General features: G+C 56.2%; 1 protein-coding gene across 5 annotated transcripts in view; it reads left to right on the plus strand.

The window, feature by feature from the left end:
* BCR (BCR activator of RhoGEF and GTPase) overlaps positions 1 to 16,821 on the plus strand; it is a 139,990-nt gene that overhangs the window by 99,989 nt on the left and 23,180 nt on the right. For all 5 annotated transcript variants that reach the window (XM_055251708.2, XM_055251709.2, XM_055251710.2 and 2 more), the window contains 7 exons: positions 5,579 to 5,700; positions 6,659 to 6,827; positions 8,806 to 8,925; positions 9,740 to 9,815; positions 11,311 to 11,415; positions 12,130 to 12,204; positions 14,465 to 14,562. In XM_055251708.2, coding sequence (XP_055107683.1) covers positions 5,579 to 5,700; positions 6,659 to 6,827; positions 8,806 to 8,925; positions 9,740 to 9,815; positions 11,311 to 11,415; positions 12,130 to 12,204; positions 14,465 to 14,562 — 765 coding nt within the window. The remainder of the gene's footprint in view (positions 1 to 5,578; positions 5,701 to 6,658; positions 6,828 to 8,805; positions 8,926 to 9,739; positions 9,816 to 11,310; positions 11,416 to 12,129; positions 12,205 to 14,464; positions 14,563 to 16,821) is intronic.

The following is a 16,821-nucleotide window of genomic DNA, read 5'->3' on the forward strand; positions in this document are numbered from 1 at the left end:
AGGCTGGGCATGGTGGCTCACACCTGTAATCCCAGCACTTTGGGAGGCCAAGGCGGGTGGATCACTTGAGGTTAGGAGTTAGAGACCAGCCTGGCCAACATGGTGAAACCCCGTCTCCACTAAAAACGCAAAAATTAGCCGGGCATGGTGGCAAGTGCCTATAATCCCAGCTACTCGGGAGGTGGAGGCAGGAGAATTGCTTGAACCTGGGAGGTGGAGGTGGCCATGAGCCGAGATCACGCCATTGCACTCTGCACTTCAGCCTGGGCAACAGAGTGAAACTCTGTCTCAAAAAAAAAAAAAGAGTTGGAAAACAGTTGGAGAAGCCAGACCCTGTTGGCAAAGTTTGCAAGGGGTGCTACGGAGAGGGAGGTGCCCACCCCAGGAATGAAGACAGGATGGGTGGGGTTCTCAGCTCCACTGGACACCAAACAGAAGCTGTAAGGGCAAGGCTAGTGCCCATGTCGAAGGCTAGGCCTTTCTGGGCCCTTCATAAACATTGGCAAACAAAGCTTGGGTTCTCGGCTTGTCTGGGCCAAGTTCTAATTCCTTCCAGGAGCGTGGGCACATTGCTTACCTCTGAGCTGTTTCTTCTCCAGGAAGTGGTGGAGCTGGAGCCTGCTGCATGGGAGGGTTCTGTGGAGTGAGATGAGATGTTTTACGTCATTCTCTTTTCACACCTTCTTGGCACCCAGAAAGAGCTCAGCAAACATTAGCTGCTACCAGCCACCCTGAGTGTGGCTGTCAGCCAGCATTGTTCTTCCCAGGCCCTGCCCTACCCTCCTCCTGGCATAGTGTCTCTCAGGGCATAGGAAACTTTCTCGGCCAGATTGGCCATGGGAGGCTTTCTTGGGGACCAGAGAGTCTGCAGGGGGGGCAAGTCAAGAGCAGGTGAGAGGGTGGGAAGGGCGAGCAGGACCCTTGACCTCATTCTCGGCTGCAGTGTAGATTGGCCTGCCTGGTGACCCTCCTTGCTCTTGGTCCCACTGCCAAACCTCTGGAGTCTGCCACATCCCTGCATAGACAGGGCCACTGACAGGCAGTGGCAGCCAGTTCAGTGGCACTCAGCCAGGTCTCCAGGGGTGTGCGCTTTGCTCTGGGGGCAGGGTAGCGGGGACTAAGGCCACTGGCTGCCTCCAGGGCCCCCCCACCAGCCAGCAGCTGGAAGCTCCACCTTGGTCTTCACTTGGGCCGTCTTCCTTCTCCACTTCCTCAGCTGCTACATGGGCTTCTTTGGCAGCTTTTCCTTGTCCCACCAGTCAAGACCCTGCTGATTTGTTGATGATCAAACTGCAGTTCTTGTACCTGGGGAAGTTTTCCAGCATCTCCAGGGAGCCATGGTCTCTGGTTCCTGGAGCATGTCGTAGTCGGTTCAGGCTGCTGTAACAAAGTACCATCTGCTGAGAGGCTCACACACAGGCCTTTACCTCTCACAGTTCTGGAGGCTGGAGATCTGGCCAGGGTGCCAGCAGGGTCAGGTTCTGGTGAGGGCAGTGAGAAGCACGGCCACCCTCCCACTGTACCCTGACATGGCCTTCCTGGGAGTGGACATGGAGAGAGAAAAGGACCTCTCTTTTTTTCCTTCTTATGGGGACACTCATCCCATCACATGGGTTCTACCACATGACCTCATCTACACCTGCTCACCTGGCAAAGGCCCCACCTCCGGATACCAGCCCATTGGAGTTAGGGCCTCAGCATAAATTCTGAGGGGGACATTCAGCCCTAACAGTGTGCTTCTTCCAGACTGGCCTTCCTGGGAAGGCCCTGGATAGGCTGTGCCTGGGGCAGAGGTGATGTTGCACTGGCGACAGCTGGAGGAGGCAGCTGGCCTGGGGGAAGTCCCCTTAGCAAGGAGGTGCCCCTCACGCCCACCAGCCTGATGCGACCCCCTCCTCAGAAGACAGGGCACATAATGTGACCTCACAGGGCCTCAGTTTCCTTGTGTGTAGAAATCGGGGTTATGGTGCCTGCCTCGTACAGTCCTGGTGAGGGGTGAGTGGTGTGTTCATGGGAAGCTGTGACTGTCACATTCCCACCTGCAGAGGACATGGCGAAGGGTGACAGCCCCGTGTGAGGCCCTGCAGGTCGCAGTTTCATTTAATCCTCAGAACATACCACCAGACTGGTCTTTCTCACCCCAGCATGTTTAAGGAAACGGAGGCTCCAAGAAATGGAGGAGCATAGCCAGCATCATCGTCACAGAGAAGAAGGGTGGGCTCGGGACAGTGAAAATGCAGGCTGTCCTGGCCACCCTTGCTTTCTGGGGGCTCCTGTGGGGATGATGATTTTAGCTGTTGGAGAAGACAGGTGGCATTTCTTCCAGCTGGTGTTTCCCACCTGGGATGTGGGGGGGCTCCCCAAAGGGAGTGTTGTCCTGCCAGCTGGCGCCTGCTGTCCCACCGCCCTGCCCCGCTCCACAGCACACACAGGGACCCACGCCCACACGGGATTACTTGGACCAGGACACACACAGGCCTGACACGCACAGGGACATGCCCTTGCATGGGAACACACACACAGAAACATGGAGACGCACACAGTGAGACACACAGGCACACACCTACCCAGGCTACGGGCCTGTGTGGGGTTCCATGCACGAGGGCATGCTCAGGCACTCACACGAGAATGAACACACCCGGAGACATGGAGACACACACAGGGACACGCAGACACAGAGCACATAGGATCTTCCTCTGTGCCCTTTTCACACACAGGCTCCCACGGCCCCGGGGAGCCAAAGTGTGGTGCCGTCCCTGTCCTGGGGCCACTGATGCCATGGCCCTCTGTCCCACAGCTCCAGCTGGGAGTTTTTGCCCTAGGTGAGATGCTGAGCCTTGGGGACAGTGGTTTCCAGCCACATGGCGTTATGCCAGCTTTGGGATGCAGTTAGGATTGTGACCCCGGCCCACCCTTGCCGTGTGCCCTGGAGGACGACTTGGGTGGGCTATGCAGGAAGCCTGTGCTGATCTCAAGGCCAACTGTCCTGTACTCCAGGCTGGGGACCAGGCTGCTGAGCGCTTCCGCGAGGGACATCTCCTAGGCAGGGAGTGACATAGGCCACGCCACGTGGGCCTCCCAGCCATGCGCTGGTGTTGTGTGGGCTGGGAGGGCAGGCAGGGGCCGGGTAACGGGGACTGCAGAGCAGGGCCTGAGATGCTGTGACATACTGGGGTGCCTGTGGCTTTCGGGCTTCTCTCAGATGAGAGTTGCACAGGTGGGTGGGGGGTTGGGGAGGCTGTGGCAGCATCAGAAGAGTAGCCCAGAACCCACCGAGTCCACTGTCTGAGCCTCCCGGGCCTGCAGCCCGCACCCCAGAGGGGCCACGTCCTCCCCACAGTCAGGCCTGTGTCCTTTCAACGTGGCAATCTGCATGTGGGTGCTACAGGCGCCCAGTGTGACACTCAGTAGCCTTGCTGAAGGCCGAGGGTGCCCCTTAGGTGGGTTGTGGGGAGCCTCTGCTGGAGAGGGAGCTGCGTTTGACCACAGGCAGAGTGGGCTGGGTCTGCAGTTTCTGACCTGAGCTTGGGGTGCCCTCTGCTGGTGATGGCGAGAAGCTCAGTGCCTTTGTATGGAGAAGGCTGCCGTCCAGCCCCACCACTGCCCCAGAAGGAAGGCGCCTGAGACCCCTCCTCCTTGGCTGGGAGGCCCTTTGCTGTGTCCTTGCCAAGAGGACATACTGCAGTCCTTCCCGAAGGACCTCAGTGTCCTGGGACCCTACCCAGAGCTGGTCCCCGCTGCAGACCCAGCAGTTTGGGTTACCTGGCTTCAGCGCTCCAGCTCTACGTGATGTTTCTCCAGGTGCACATGCTGTTTCTTGCTTCCCGTGGGTGCCGTCACCAGGCGGCCGTCTGCCCTCGGCAGGCGGGGTGTGGGTGAGTGCCGATGAGTCATGGCCTTGGCACGCCGGCACCCTTCCTACCCTTCCACTTACGGGCACCAGCGGCCCCTGCGTAATTCATTGGTTCCCCTTCACAAGAGCCGGCTGGCTGTCGTGAGCCAAGCTGCTTATGATGGTGACATGAAGCCTCCACCTCTGAGAGTGTCGGAGGCCTGGCCTAGGCTGTTCTTGCAAATGGGGAGCTCTGCTGCCTCCGGCCCCAGAATGGGGGAAAAGTTCAGAGAGACAGAGGCTCCCCGAGAAGAACCTCAGGCTGCAGGTGACAGCCAGGCGAGGCGCCTGGTCTGCCCCAGGACCAGCCTGGCTCCCTGAGAGCACAGGGCCTCATCACTTCTCGAGATGGGGACAGGTGCATCGCCTGCGGGGAGACACTGGGTTTTCACACCCTCTGTTGTATGTGCCTCCCCTGCAGGGTGGGGGTCATCCTCCAACTCTCAGCGCAGGACGGGGGTCATCCTCCCTGTGAGCCTTCCCTGAGACCAGGTGGGCTGGGTGCCCACTAAACACTTGATCTCTCTCCCACGAAGTTGTGGACTCCTGAGGGTAGAGGCCTGTGAATGTTACTCCTCTCTTTCTGCGCTGCCTGGGACAGAGGGTGGACCTCCCTGAAGCTCGGTTTTCTCATTGAGGACCTGCCTACAGCCTGTTGTAGGGATTGGATCAAATAATTCAGGCGATGTGCTCGTGCAGTACACTGGTCCCAGCGTGGGAAAGGCTTGCTGCGACAGCCTCTCATCCTATCCCTGTACCCTCGGCACAGCGCCCAACCCTGTGAGATACCAGGCACGGGTGACTTACCTAGACATGCCCATTCAGCAGCCCCTTGAGCGAGAAGAACCGACCCTTGCCTTTCAGATGCAGACCAAGATGCAGGAAGACACGTGGCTTATTAGCCTGTGCCCCCTGCCCTGTGCTGCCCACCTGCACTCCGCTTTAACCCTTCTCAGGCCGCAGGTGTCCAGGCAGGTGTCAGAGGTGCAGCCCGTGCACACCGGGGACCCTATCCATCCTGTCTAGTTGGGAGGACTAGGAGTTCCACATGTGGGGCCCTCAGTTCCTGCTGCCCTCAGAACCAGGCCCAACCCTTGCCGTGACCTCGAGGGCTGCCACTTTTCAGAGTGCACTGGGCCCGTCTCCACCCATAGACCATACTGCCCCATCTGTACTTCGGGCACCAATCTCTCCCCACCACAGGGGCCTGTGCCTGAGATGGTCCCTCTACAGAAATACCTGCTCCTGGCATGGCTGGCTTCTTGCCAATTCTGGATCTCCAGCTGCCACCCCAGAGAGGCACTGGCTTCCCTGTTTAAAGCGGGTCCCCCCATCACCCATCTTCACAGCAGACTGTTTGCTGGGCTGTGTGCCCCTTCAGACCCACACCTGCTACCTCCCCCTCTCCCCCATCCTCCCACCCTCTTCCAAAAGCTGAACACACAGGAGGGATTGGGAAATGTGTTGAACAAAGAAGTTACACATAAGCCCTGATGTGTTAGCGGGACTGTGAGATGAACAAAACGTTCTGGAAAGTGTGTATGAGGGTCAGATGTGGAGGGAGTGAAATCTTCCCAGGGAGAGAACGTCTCTGGGTCAACCTGCTCCTGCTGGGCTGGGAGGGCCGAACACCCCCCACCCATCACCCCAGGCTGTCCCTGACCCCAGCCTTCCCTGTGCCCACAGCACCGGCAGCTGCTGAAGGACAGCTTCATGGTGGAGCTGGTGGAGGGGGCCCGCAAGCTGCGCCACGTCTTTCTCTTCACCGACCTGCTTCTCTGCACCAAGCTCAAGAAGCAGAGCGGAGGGTGAGTGACGATGTGGCCCCTGTCCCAGCGGTGACGCCGCCCTGACGCTCCAGGTCACGGAGGGTCTTGTCACGGCGGAGGTCAGTGGTGATGTAGCTAGGCCCCTCTCTTTACATTCCGTTTCTGTTTGGGCACAATGCCAGGCTCCAGGTTAAAGATTGTCACCAGCAATCTGGAGACATCATGGGGCATCATGGTGACCAGCTTTGACTCCTGTAGTGAGGGGTAAACCCGACTGTGACTTCTGGCACCATTGCAGAAAGGTCACCTCAGGACCCATCCGGGAAGTTCGAGATCAGGGGCTGCAGGCAGTGCTGGGTGGTGGCTGCTCCTTGTCTCCCCGAGCCTGGTGGTGGCTTTCCGAGTTATTCTCGGCTTAGGCCTGCACACACTCCACTCCTCCCTCCTCATTAGGTTCACCCAGGTTGCACCAGGTTGGAATGGAGCAAAGAGGGCCACATTAGGAAGGACCAGCACAGGGCTCTTTCCTGCATCCTGCCGTTGCCCTGCTGAGTGGGTTTAACCAGTCAACTCACAGGAGAGCCTTAGTTCCCCCATCTGTCAGGCAAGGGGATGACGCCAGCTAGATCTGTAGTCCCTCAAACTTTACGGCCCTGGGGGTGGATTTCAGTCCTGTCCTGTCATTGTGCAGCCTTGATGTGCTCCCACATGAGCCTTCAACCTTAGGGCCAGCTCAGGATAAGGTGGATCTAGACTCCTGAGATGCCTGGGGCCTGCAGTCACATGTTCAGTGTCTGTTCCCAGGAATCACTGTTCCCAGGAATCCTGGCACTTGCCAGTAGCCTCATCCCAGTCTGTTCCATGGAACACGTGCTGGGTTTTAGGTCAGGTAAACCATGTATGGCCGAGAACACGGGCCCTTGGGCTTTTGACAGCAGTGACATCAGCCACGGAAGGCAGTCGGTGAATGTGAACATTCTTCTCTCCCCATCCCCAGCAAAACGCAGCAGTATGACTGCAAATGGTACATTCCGCTCACGGATCTCAGCTTCCAGATGGTGGATGAATCGGAGGCAGTGCCCAACATCCCCCTGGTGCCGGATGAGGAGCTGGACGCTTTGAAGATCAAGATCTCCCAGATCAAGAGTGACATCCAGAGAGAGAAGGTGCACGCCAGGGGAGCGAGGGCCGGGTTTGGTGTAGTCTGAGTGGGCAGCAGCCCCTGCACACGGCCGGTGGGTGCTTTCTCCGTCAGACCTCTGGGCCCCAGATCTGGTCTCTGGGACCCCTGTAAGCTCTCAGCTCTTGGAGGGCTGGGCATCTGGGCACAGCTAGGTGCCCAATTGTTCTGAGAACCCCCAGCTAAATGGGCAGTACCATACCAGAGTGGCTGCCAACCCAGCCCTCCAGAAAAATGAAGGGAATTGGTCGTGGTCTCTGCAGTGCGGCTTTCACGGAATACTTCTTAGACCTGGTGGACCGCCTCATACTTAGTTGTGTGACCTGTGACCGGGGTCCCTCATGAGAGAAACTTGTTTATACTGGCAAGTTTAAACTATGTCCAGTTTATGCCTGCCTGACCATTGCTGTGGCACTGGGAGCCTGATTTTGTGTTTCACTGGCATCCCCGGGGAAAACTTAACCTAGGCAAACACCTCCTAGTTTTTCAGAAACACACCACCACAATAGGAAACAAGTTCAGAGATTTTACCTACAGATTTTGGACAAGGAGGTGCCATGAGTAGGGAGGGCAGTCTTCTGTCCCTGGGTCACACAAGGCAGAAATGAAGAGTCAGAGAGCGCATGATGGCTAGCAGTATTTATAAGGGATAGGGTGTGATCACTTTAAGTTCACAGGCAAATGCCTGGATGGTCCTTTCAAGGAAGCAGCAGGAACGCGGGAGCTCAGTCAGCTGGGCAGGAGAGAGGCTTCTGGGTTCTCATCTCTGGCCACGGGCTTGAGCTGTTCGAGTGTGTGGGCTCCTGATACCCAGGCTGCATCCTTTGCTGTGTGGTTCCATTACATGGGTGAAGTACTGAGCCACCAGAGAGAAAGTCACAGCCAGACAGTGGAGGGCTTGGAGTAGTCCAGGATGCAGGATTGGGGGAGGTGCTGGCTGTCCCCCATGCAAGCTACCCTGATGGGGGCCAGGCCCAGGTGGGAGTGCCACCCCTCCAGGTGTTCAGGACTACCTGCCCTTGGTTTTTTCCAGAGATGTTTGAAGACTGTAAAAATGGTGAGGACAAGCCGCTCAATCAAAGGTTAGCCAGGCCAGAGGAGGTGGGTGGCCAAAAGGTTAGGCCTGGGTCCAGGTATGCCCAGGTAGGGTGGACGCAGCAGGACAGGAGGTCCCCAGCCCTTGCCCAGCTGCCCAGCCTGCTGTACCCAAACCTAGCACACTTAGGAAGACAGGGAGCTTCAAGACTGGGGTGAACATTTTGTTGTCATCCTTGGGGGACTGTGACCTCCAAGGTAGAGGGTGTCCCCACACAGAGTGGGAGCCAGTGCTCAGGGCAGCTGAGGCCTATTGACTGTTACTGTTGCATTCTCCATGTTCAGCTGTTTGGGGGATGGGATGGGATGGGATGGGGCCCTACCTGGTGACAGGCAGCACAGTTTTCTCCTCCCCAGGGACAGTGGCTTCTAGAGTGAAACACACAGCTCAGAGTAGGGAGGGCCTTCCCATCCAGGTTCTGTTGACAGTCATCTGGTCTTCTGCTGGCATCTCCATAAACGTGCCCAGGGGCCTGATGCTGAAACCTAGTTGGATTAGGAAGGGGGTGAGGGACCCTCTAGGTCACAGCGGCCTCCTGGACATTGTCTCAATTTGGGAAAATGAAAGGCAGGGATGTTGGTAAAAGTCTTCTCTCCACCCTTATGAGAGGAAAGACCTAATTCCTCCAAAAAAGGTTTACTGAGCATGTCCTACAGCTTATGCCATGTCTTGACCCTGTAAAAAAGCTGTTTCTGTCCTCCAAAGGCCACCAGCAACTGCGGTCTGGGGTCCTGGTCTGTGCGGAGTGGAGAGATGGAATTCTTGCCCTCTGCAGGCTGAATGCAGCTGGTGGTGGGAATGGATGGAGTGGGAGTGGGTTGTGTGGGGCGCTGGAATGGGAAGGTGAGGCTGTGGCATCTCCCCACAGAGGGCGAACAAGGGCAGCAAGGCCACGGAGAGGCTGAAGAAGAAGCTGTCGGAGCAGGAGTCGCTGCTGCTGCTTATGTCTCCCAGCATGGCCTTCAGGGTGCACAGCCGCAATGGCAAGGTGAGCACCTGCTGTTCCAGCCCCTCCTGCTCTCCTGGCCTGGGATGGGCTCCTGGTTGCCTAATGGCAGTGCGTTTTCACTTGGACGCGCCCCACTCTGAAAGAGGCTTGTCCAGCATGGTGCATGCAAGCACACTCATTCCTTTGTCGGGGGCTTTGGGCATAGCCCCCAGGTTGAGTGGCAGCTGGCTCAGCTCCCACAGCTGAGAGTGGGCAGGGTCTCCAGGGAGGGTATAGGGCGGGGGAGCCTAGCAGGTTTGTGCAGACCTGGCCCTTGGTACAGGGATGCTGCCCCGGGGCCTTGAGGGCCAGAGACACACCTTCTGTCCTGAGTCTGGCTCTGCTGCCATCTGTAACCTGGGCCTCTCCCTCCTGTCAATACTTATCTGTCAGTGTCCAGAATGGTTTGTTTTCTAGCCTGGCTAGGAGAGGCAGCTGGTGGGCTTTGCAGAAGCCTCACCTCTGGGCTAGTGTGGGGCTTGTGGATTGAATGCAGGAGGTCAGGTCTGGATTAACCTTCACCTCTGCAGATCCCACCTGGTCACCTCCATGTCCCTAAGCTGTGCCCTTCTGCCAGCATCACACCCTGACCCATGTAGTTCAGGTGAGAGATTGTGCCAGAGGTGCTGTGGCACCCAGCTGGCAGGAAGGGTAGGGAGTGCCAGAAGCGACATGCCAGGTCGTGAGCACACCTGGCCACTGGGCTCTAGTCGGCTAGAGATACGAGTTGTGTGCTCTAAGGTGCCCCGGGCCCACCAGGCATTCGCGTAGCCAGGGCGGAGATAACTTGGTGTATTCTTCTCGCTCACCCTAGAGTTACACGTTCCTGATCTCCTCTGACTATGAGCGTGCAGAGTGGAGGGAGAACATCCGGGAGCAGCAGAAGAAGTGTGAGTATCCTCTGTCCCAAGGGGGGCTGGGCTTCAAACCATTAGGGTCAGGCTGGCAGCTCCTGTGGTTTTAAATCTTCTTTTTTATTTTGAGGGGTTTTATCCAAGTGAAATGTTGCATGGAGGGCTAATTTAGAAAACAAGTTGGAGACAGCCATCCCGATAGGCCCCCAGCCCTCTTGTCTCCCTGCCTGCCTATCATGCCCCCAATCCCCTGGACACTCATTTCCCCACTGCCCTGTGATCCCCTGTGAATTCCCCTTCCCCAGGCCTTTTCCAGATTCCACACCTGCCCCTACACACACCCCTGCCATCTCCCCCCAGCCTGCTGCCCATACGCCCCACCCCTGGCCTGCTCCTTAGGCCTTTCTGGGACCCTGCCACCACCCCATTTTCTTGGCCTCTCCCGTTTCCCTTCATCTACTCCCCATCCCCTGGGCCTTCCCTGCCCCAGCAGGTGCTGATGCTAAAGGGGCCTTTGGCTGGGCCCACTCGAGCAGCCACACTGTGCTGGCCCCACTGCCCTGTTCATATGGCCGGGGTTGCCCGCTCTCAGCACAGGGGCGCTCCCTCCTGTCTGGGGCAGCCCCTTCCTTCTCTGGGCACTTCCCTCTGTCAGGGCGCTCTTTCCTTCGGGTCCCACCTGGTGGTGTCGGTGGGGAAGGCAGACCTGGTTCCCTCCTTGGAGGTTTGGGATTCACATGCCATCCTTACCGAGATGTACCCACTGGGACTCTGTGTGCCATTGTCCCTCTTGCAGGGGGAGCTGGGCTGAGCACTGTATCCAGGTAGCCCGGTCCTCCCACAGCTGTGGGCCATCTCCTGCAAAGCAGTGTCTTTCACAGAGACCCTGGGCTGGGGCTCTGCATGCTTCTGGCCTGGCCTGACCTGACCTCCCGCCCCCTCAGGCTCATCATTCTCACCTATGCAGAGCCACGTCTCAGCCCCCAGTGCCACCGTAGCCTGGGGGATCGAGGATCTCCGGGCAGCCCTGCCGGTGCTTGTGTCCCAGGGTTTCCTGTCATAACATAGGAGCCCCAGCCATTTCCAGAGTGGCAGCCTCTGTTCCCTGTTCAGTATTATGCCCAGAAATAAGCCCATTTTCCTCACCTGGTGGAGAAACGGGGCCTTTGTTAGCAGAGGAGGGGCAGAGCCATGCTGCTGTCTGTCTGGGGAGACCTCACAGGGAGGTGTTCCCAGTCCGGCCGCTCATTCTCAGACCTGCCTTGTGGCTGTGCATAGGTAGTGTGGAACGTGTATGTTTGTAAGTCTCATGCTAAGACTCCTCCAGGTGTGGGCTCTCCAGGGCCACACCTCGCTCTGCTGCCAGACTAGCACTGCACTTGGTAGCCGAGTACCCTCTCCTGAGCCCCCAAGCCCTGGCATCAGTTCTTGCCATGCCCGTTCCCCAGGGTGTGGTGGGGGTCCAGCGGGAGGGGCCAGAGGGCCAAGGAGCAGACTGACCAGTTGGTGCACCTCTTTTCCAACCTCCCAGGTTTCAAAAGCTTCTCCCTGACATCTGTGGAGCTGCAGATGCTGACCAACTCGTGTGTGAAACTCCAGACCGTCCACAGCATTCCGCTGACCATCAATAAGGAAGGTGGGCCCGCCCCCCTGTGTACAGGGCACCTGCAGGGAGGGCAGGCAGCTAGCCCGAAGGCCGATCCCCTCTTCCCATTAGCACTTTTGTTGGGACTAGTGGTCTTTGGTTCAGAAGGAAAAGCTGTGCTTGTGAGGGCCTCTTGTCTCCTCCCAGGAGTGGACAAGGTGGGTTAGCAGCAGTTTCTCCCTGAGTGGCTGCTGCTGGGTAGTTGAGATGCATGGCTTCTGTTCCTAGTCACGAGGCTGCAGCGGATGCTCCTCAGATGCTCTGTGCCTTGGATCTGGCCCCACTTCCATCCTCCCAGCCCTCCTCTCCTCCAGCTACCTGCCAGCCGGCACTTTTGGTCAAGCTGAGTTTTGCATTCACTGTTGCACGTATGCTCAGTCACACACACAGCATATGCAATGCACATGTGTCCACACACACCCCACCCACATCCCACGTCACCCCGACCCCCTCTGCTGTCCTTGGAACCTTATTACACTTTGGGTCACTGGTTTGCCTGTGTTGTGAAACCAACTGGATCCTGAGATCCCCAAGACAGAAATCATTATGAGTATGTTTTTGGCCCATGACACTGGCTTGCCTTGTGCCAGGCAGATGGCAGCCACGCGGTGTCCACCGGATGGTTGATTTTGAAGCATAGTTAGCTTGTCACCTGCCTCCCTTTCCCAGGACAACAGAAGCTCACCTCTTTGGTCTTTTGCACAGATGATGAGTCTCCGGGGCTGTATGGGTTTCTGAATGTCATCGTCCACTCAGCCACTGGATTTAAGCAGAGTTCAAGTAAGTACTGGTATGGGGAGGAAGGTTGCAGCGGCCGAGCCAGGGCTCTCCACCCAGGAAGGACTAATCGGGTAGGGTGTGGGGAAACAGGGAGGTTGTTCAGATGACCACGGGACACCTTTGACACCTGGCCGCTGTGGAGTGTTTGTGCTGGTTGATGCCTTCTGGGTGTGGAATTGTTTTTCTGGGAGTGGCCTCTGCCCTCTCCCTAAGCCTGTCTCAGATCCTGGGAGCTGGTGAGCTGCCCCCTGCAGGTGGATTGTGTAATCACAGGGGTTTGGCAAGGAGTTTGACAAACATCCTCTGGGGTGCGCAGAGTCTTGGGTCCAAGCCAGGAGGGCTGTCAGCAGTGCACCTTCACCCCACAGAAGAGCAGCTTTGGCTCCTCTGTCGAGCTGGATGGATACTAGTATTTTTTTCCTTCCCCTCTAAGTGGGGGTCACCCCAGCTACTGGAGCCGTCAGAACAGTGAAGACTGGTAACACATCAGTTGCACTGTATAAGTTTCTAGAGGCTGGGCGCGGTGGCTCATGCCTGTAATCCCAGCACTTTGGGAGACTGAGGCAGGTGGATCGCTTGAGCTCGCAAGTTGGAGACCAGCCTGACCAACATGGTGAAACTCTGTGTCTACTAAAAATACAAAGATACCAAGTGCGGTGGCTCACGCCTGTAATCCCAGCACTTTGGGATGCTGAGGCAGGTGGATCACTTGAGCCCTGGAGTTTGAGACCAGCCTGACCAACATGGTGAAACCCTGTGTCTACTAAAAATACAAAAATTAGCCAGGCTAGGTGGTGGGCACCTGTAATCCCAACTACTTGGGAGGCTAAGGCAAGAGAATCACTTGAACCCGGGAGGCGGAGGTTGCAGTGAGCCGAGCTTGTGCCACTGCATTCCAGCCTGGGCAACAGAGCGAGACTCCGCCTCAAAAAAAAAAAAAAAAAAAGTTCCTAGAAACAGCAAAATGTGGAGACAGAAAGCTTACCAGGGATTGTTGGGGGATGGGGTTGCGAGAGAGGACTAACTGCAGATGAACCCAAGGGGACTTTTTAGGTGAGAGCAGTGTCATGAAAAGACTGTGGTGCTGTTTGCTCTCGTGTTTAAATTTCCTAAAATTCCTTAAACCCTACACTTGGAATGGATGAATTACATGACATGCAGATTGCACCTTCATAACATTGTAACACAAATAATCTTTCCCCTGGGCCCCTGTGTCTGGCTGCCTCATAAATGCTGGTGTTTCCCTCGTGGGCCTCCCTCCATCCCTGTATCTCCTCCTGGGTCCTGTCTGTGAGCAATACAGCATGACACCCTACGCTGCCCCGTGGTCCCGGGCTTGTCTCTCCTTGCCTCCCTGCTACCTTTCTTTCTATCTCTTCCTTGCCCCATGCACTCAACCTTGCATCCCCAAACCAAACCTATTATTCATGGACCCCAAACTTGTTCCTCTTATGTCCTGTCCCTTTGAGGGGCACCACCATCCACCCCCGTGGCCAAGCCAGAAACCGTGGTCCACTCTCCCTCCGTTAAATGCCATTCTCCATCAGTGAGGCTTCTTAATCATCTCTGATTGCCTGGCCAGGCCCTGGCTGCGGCCTCCTCCCTGGTCTTTGTAGCTCTGGACGTCCCTGCAGAAAAGGTCGCCACCACCAGGCCTCTCCATCCCCCGTCTCAGGTAGTTTTTCTAAAACGCAAACCCCACCCTGCCACTTACCGCCCACAGCCCAGCCCCACTCTTCTCCAGGCCTTGCCTCCTTCCCTTCCCCCTGCACCCCACGACTTCCCCAGCACTGAGCTGGTTCCCATGCCCCACAGTGGCCTGGAGTCCCCTTTGCCTTAACTCTTTGCCCGATAATACAGCGGAGTCTGCTCTGATTGTAGGAGCTTCCCACATACCCCAGGATGGCTGGCCTCTGCTGTGGCATCACTGTGTAACGATGGCATGTACACCTCTCTGTCCCCACCAGTGCAGGGCCCTTCTTGTCGTAGGGGCTTTAGCTGGGGTTTGTGGACTGACTGACTGAACGAATGTGGGAAGTCCCATTTCCCAGCCGCACCCAGGGAAATTCCACAGAGCAGGCAGGGGCATCGCACCACGTGCTGGTGTTCACGCCAGACCCCAATTAGGTGTTTAATTTTTAAAAAGAAAGTTAAAACCTTTTTTATTTTTTTTCTGATTCTGCAAATAACACCTGCTCTTATAGACCATGTGGGTGATGTGGAAAAGACCTGTGACCTCCATGTCCCCTTCTCCCCACAGATCTGTACTGCACCCTGGAGGTGGATTCCTTTGGGTATTTTGTGAATAAAGCAAAGACGCGCGTCTACAGGGACACAGCTGAGCCAAACTGGAACGAGGTGAGGAGCTGATTCCACAAGGGCCCAGCCTGCCAGCCGGGGCACAGGATGTTTTCCACTGGAGATAATCTAAAGCTTAAGGGGCTCCCTGAGGGCTTCCCCCGAAGGCAGTGCTGCTGAATTCCAGCAATCTCCTGGGGGGCCAGTAGGTGACGTGTCCAAGAGATTTTATCTCTGTGTTCCTGAAAACCTTAGCCACCCCGTCATCACAAAGAAGCCGCCTATTTTGCTGGAGAAGTGTTTGGAAAGAGACTTAAAAAGGCTTTTTGTCTGCCTTTGTTAGCGCTTATGTTTACTTGGTAGGTTTCCATAGAGTTTTTCCGAAGAAGTTGGAATGAGTTCCCGTGACCCTCTTGGCTTCCGGAAGCCTGGGGCTCTGCTGGTGGGGCTGGGACAGGGACTGTAGGGTCCTGCTTGCTTGTCTCGGGGTGTTGGGTTTGTATTGTGTGTCGCCGTGCCTTCCTCCACCTTGGAGAGCTGCTGTGTGAGTCACTTAGCCATTTGGCCCTGTCGCTTCAGGAGTAGGGGAATGATTGCAGAGAGGCCTATATTGACTAAGTCCCAGATCCATGAGAGGTGCCATTTCCCAGCTTCTGCAGCAGCTGTGACCTCGAAGGTCTCATTCTTGATGATGCAGGTAGAGGCAGCTGGGCCTGCAGAGAGCTGCCTCCCACCCCCGCTCCTGCGAAGGAGGAAGCCAAGAGCCCCCAGGCTGCTTGGTCTACATGGGTCACCAGGCTGGTGGATCGAGCAGTGGGGCTGGAACCCAGGTCTCCTTTCTCAGCATCCACTACTCTTTGATCATTTTAGACATGTTGCTTGAATACTACAAGGGCACAAAGAGCTCAGTAAAATTACCTGGTCATTGCAGCTCTGGACATCCCTGCAGAGAGGGCTGAGTGGCAGCTGGGATGAGAGGAGGTATAAGAGCCACAGGTGATCCATCGAAGAAGCCTTTGCAGAGACCAAGAGTGCCATGACCCAGCAGAGACAACAAGAGAGGGTGCCAGGCAGTGTGCAAAAGGTTCAGGTGCCAGGCAGCCACGGAAGCTCCAGGGAGGCATGAAGGCATGAGGGTTAGATTGTAGCAGGTCACCTCCACCACCCACACTGTCCGTGAAGATCTGGGCTTGGGGACACTCACATGTTCCTGACGCACACACCCACCCACCCCCTCCCCTATTCAGGTTCAGAAATTCCTGCTGCTTTCTTCTTCCCTCACGCTCCTCCATTTCCCTGCCAAGAAGCCATGCGTGCACACGCCTTGGTGTGAAGTGCAGATTCACCAATGGCACCGTCAGGGTGACAGAGGAGAGAGTTAACACCACACACCCACGGCAGACAACTGGAAAGCTAGGGGAGCAGTTTTTCCTCCAAGTCCCTCTCCCTCCTGTATCAACCCCAAGGATCACTCTTTGTTTCCTTTTAGATATAATTCCTTTTTTAAAGAGCGGTTTTAGGTTTGCAGCAAAATAGAGCAGAAAGAACAGAGTTCCCATGTACCCGCTGTCCCCCACCTCAATTATGGACATCCCACACCAGGGTGGGACATGAGTTACAGTTGATGAGCCTGCATTAACCCATCATTACCACCTAGAGTTCATAGCTGACATTAGGTAGGGTTCATCCTTGGTGTTACACATGTTATGTGTTTTGATAAACGTGGAATGACGTGTATCCACCATAATAATATCTTACAGAATAGTCTTACCGCCATAAAAGTGAACCCGCATCAACAGATCATTATCATTCAGAGTCCACAGAAATATCTTTTTTTGAGGGAGAGTCTCACGCTGTTGGCCAGGCTGGAATGCAGTGGCATGATCTTGGCTCACTGCAGCCTCCGCCTCCCGGATTCAAGCCGTTCTCATGCTTCAGCCTCACAAGTAGCTGGGATCACAGGGATGCACCACCACGCCCGACTAATTTTTGTGTTTTTAGTAGGATAGGGTTTCGCCATGTTGGCTAGGTTAGTCTCGTACTCCTGGTCTCAAGTGATCTGCCCACCTTGGCCTCCCAAAGTACTGGGATTACAGGTGTGAGCCACCGTGCCCAGCCCATAGAAATATGTTTTAACAAGCACCCTGGCGATTGTGAGGCAGGTGGTGCGGGGATCACCCTTTGAGATGCTGGTGTAAGGAGTTTGGATTAGGCTTGAAAGGCAATTGGAGCTTCTGGAAGCATCCAGGCTGGGCCACAGTCTCATGCCAGGGGTGCTTACAGGGAACACTTCCATGAGTCCCAGGACTAAGGGAGGAG

The sequence above is a fragment of the Symphalangus syndactylus genome, chromosome 18, assembly GCF_028878055.3.
Source record: "Symphalangus syndactylus isolate Jambi chromosome 18, NHGRI_mSymSyn1-v2.1_pri, whole genome shotgun sequence".
Lineage (NCBI taxonomy): Eukaryota > Metazoa > Chordata > Mammalia > Primates > Hylobatidae > Symphalangus > Symphalangus syndactylus.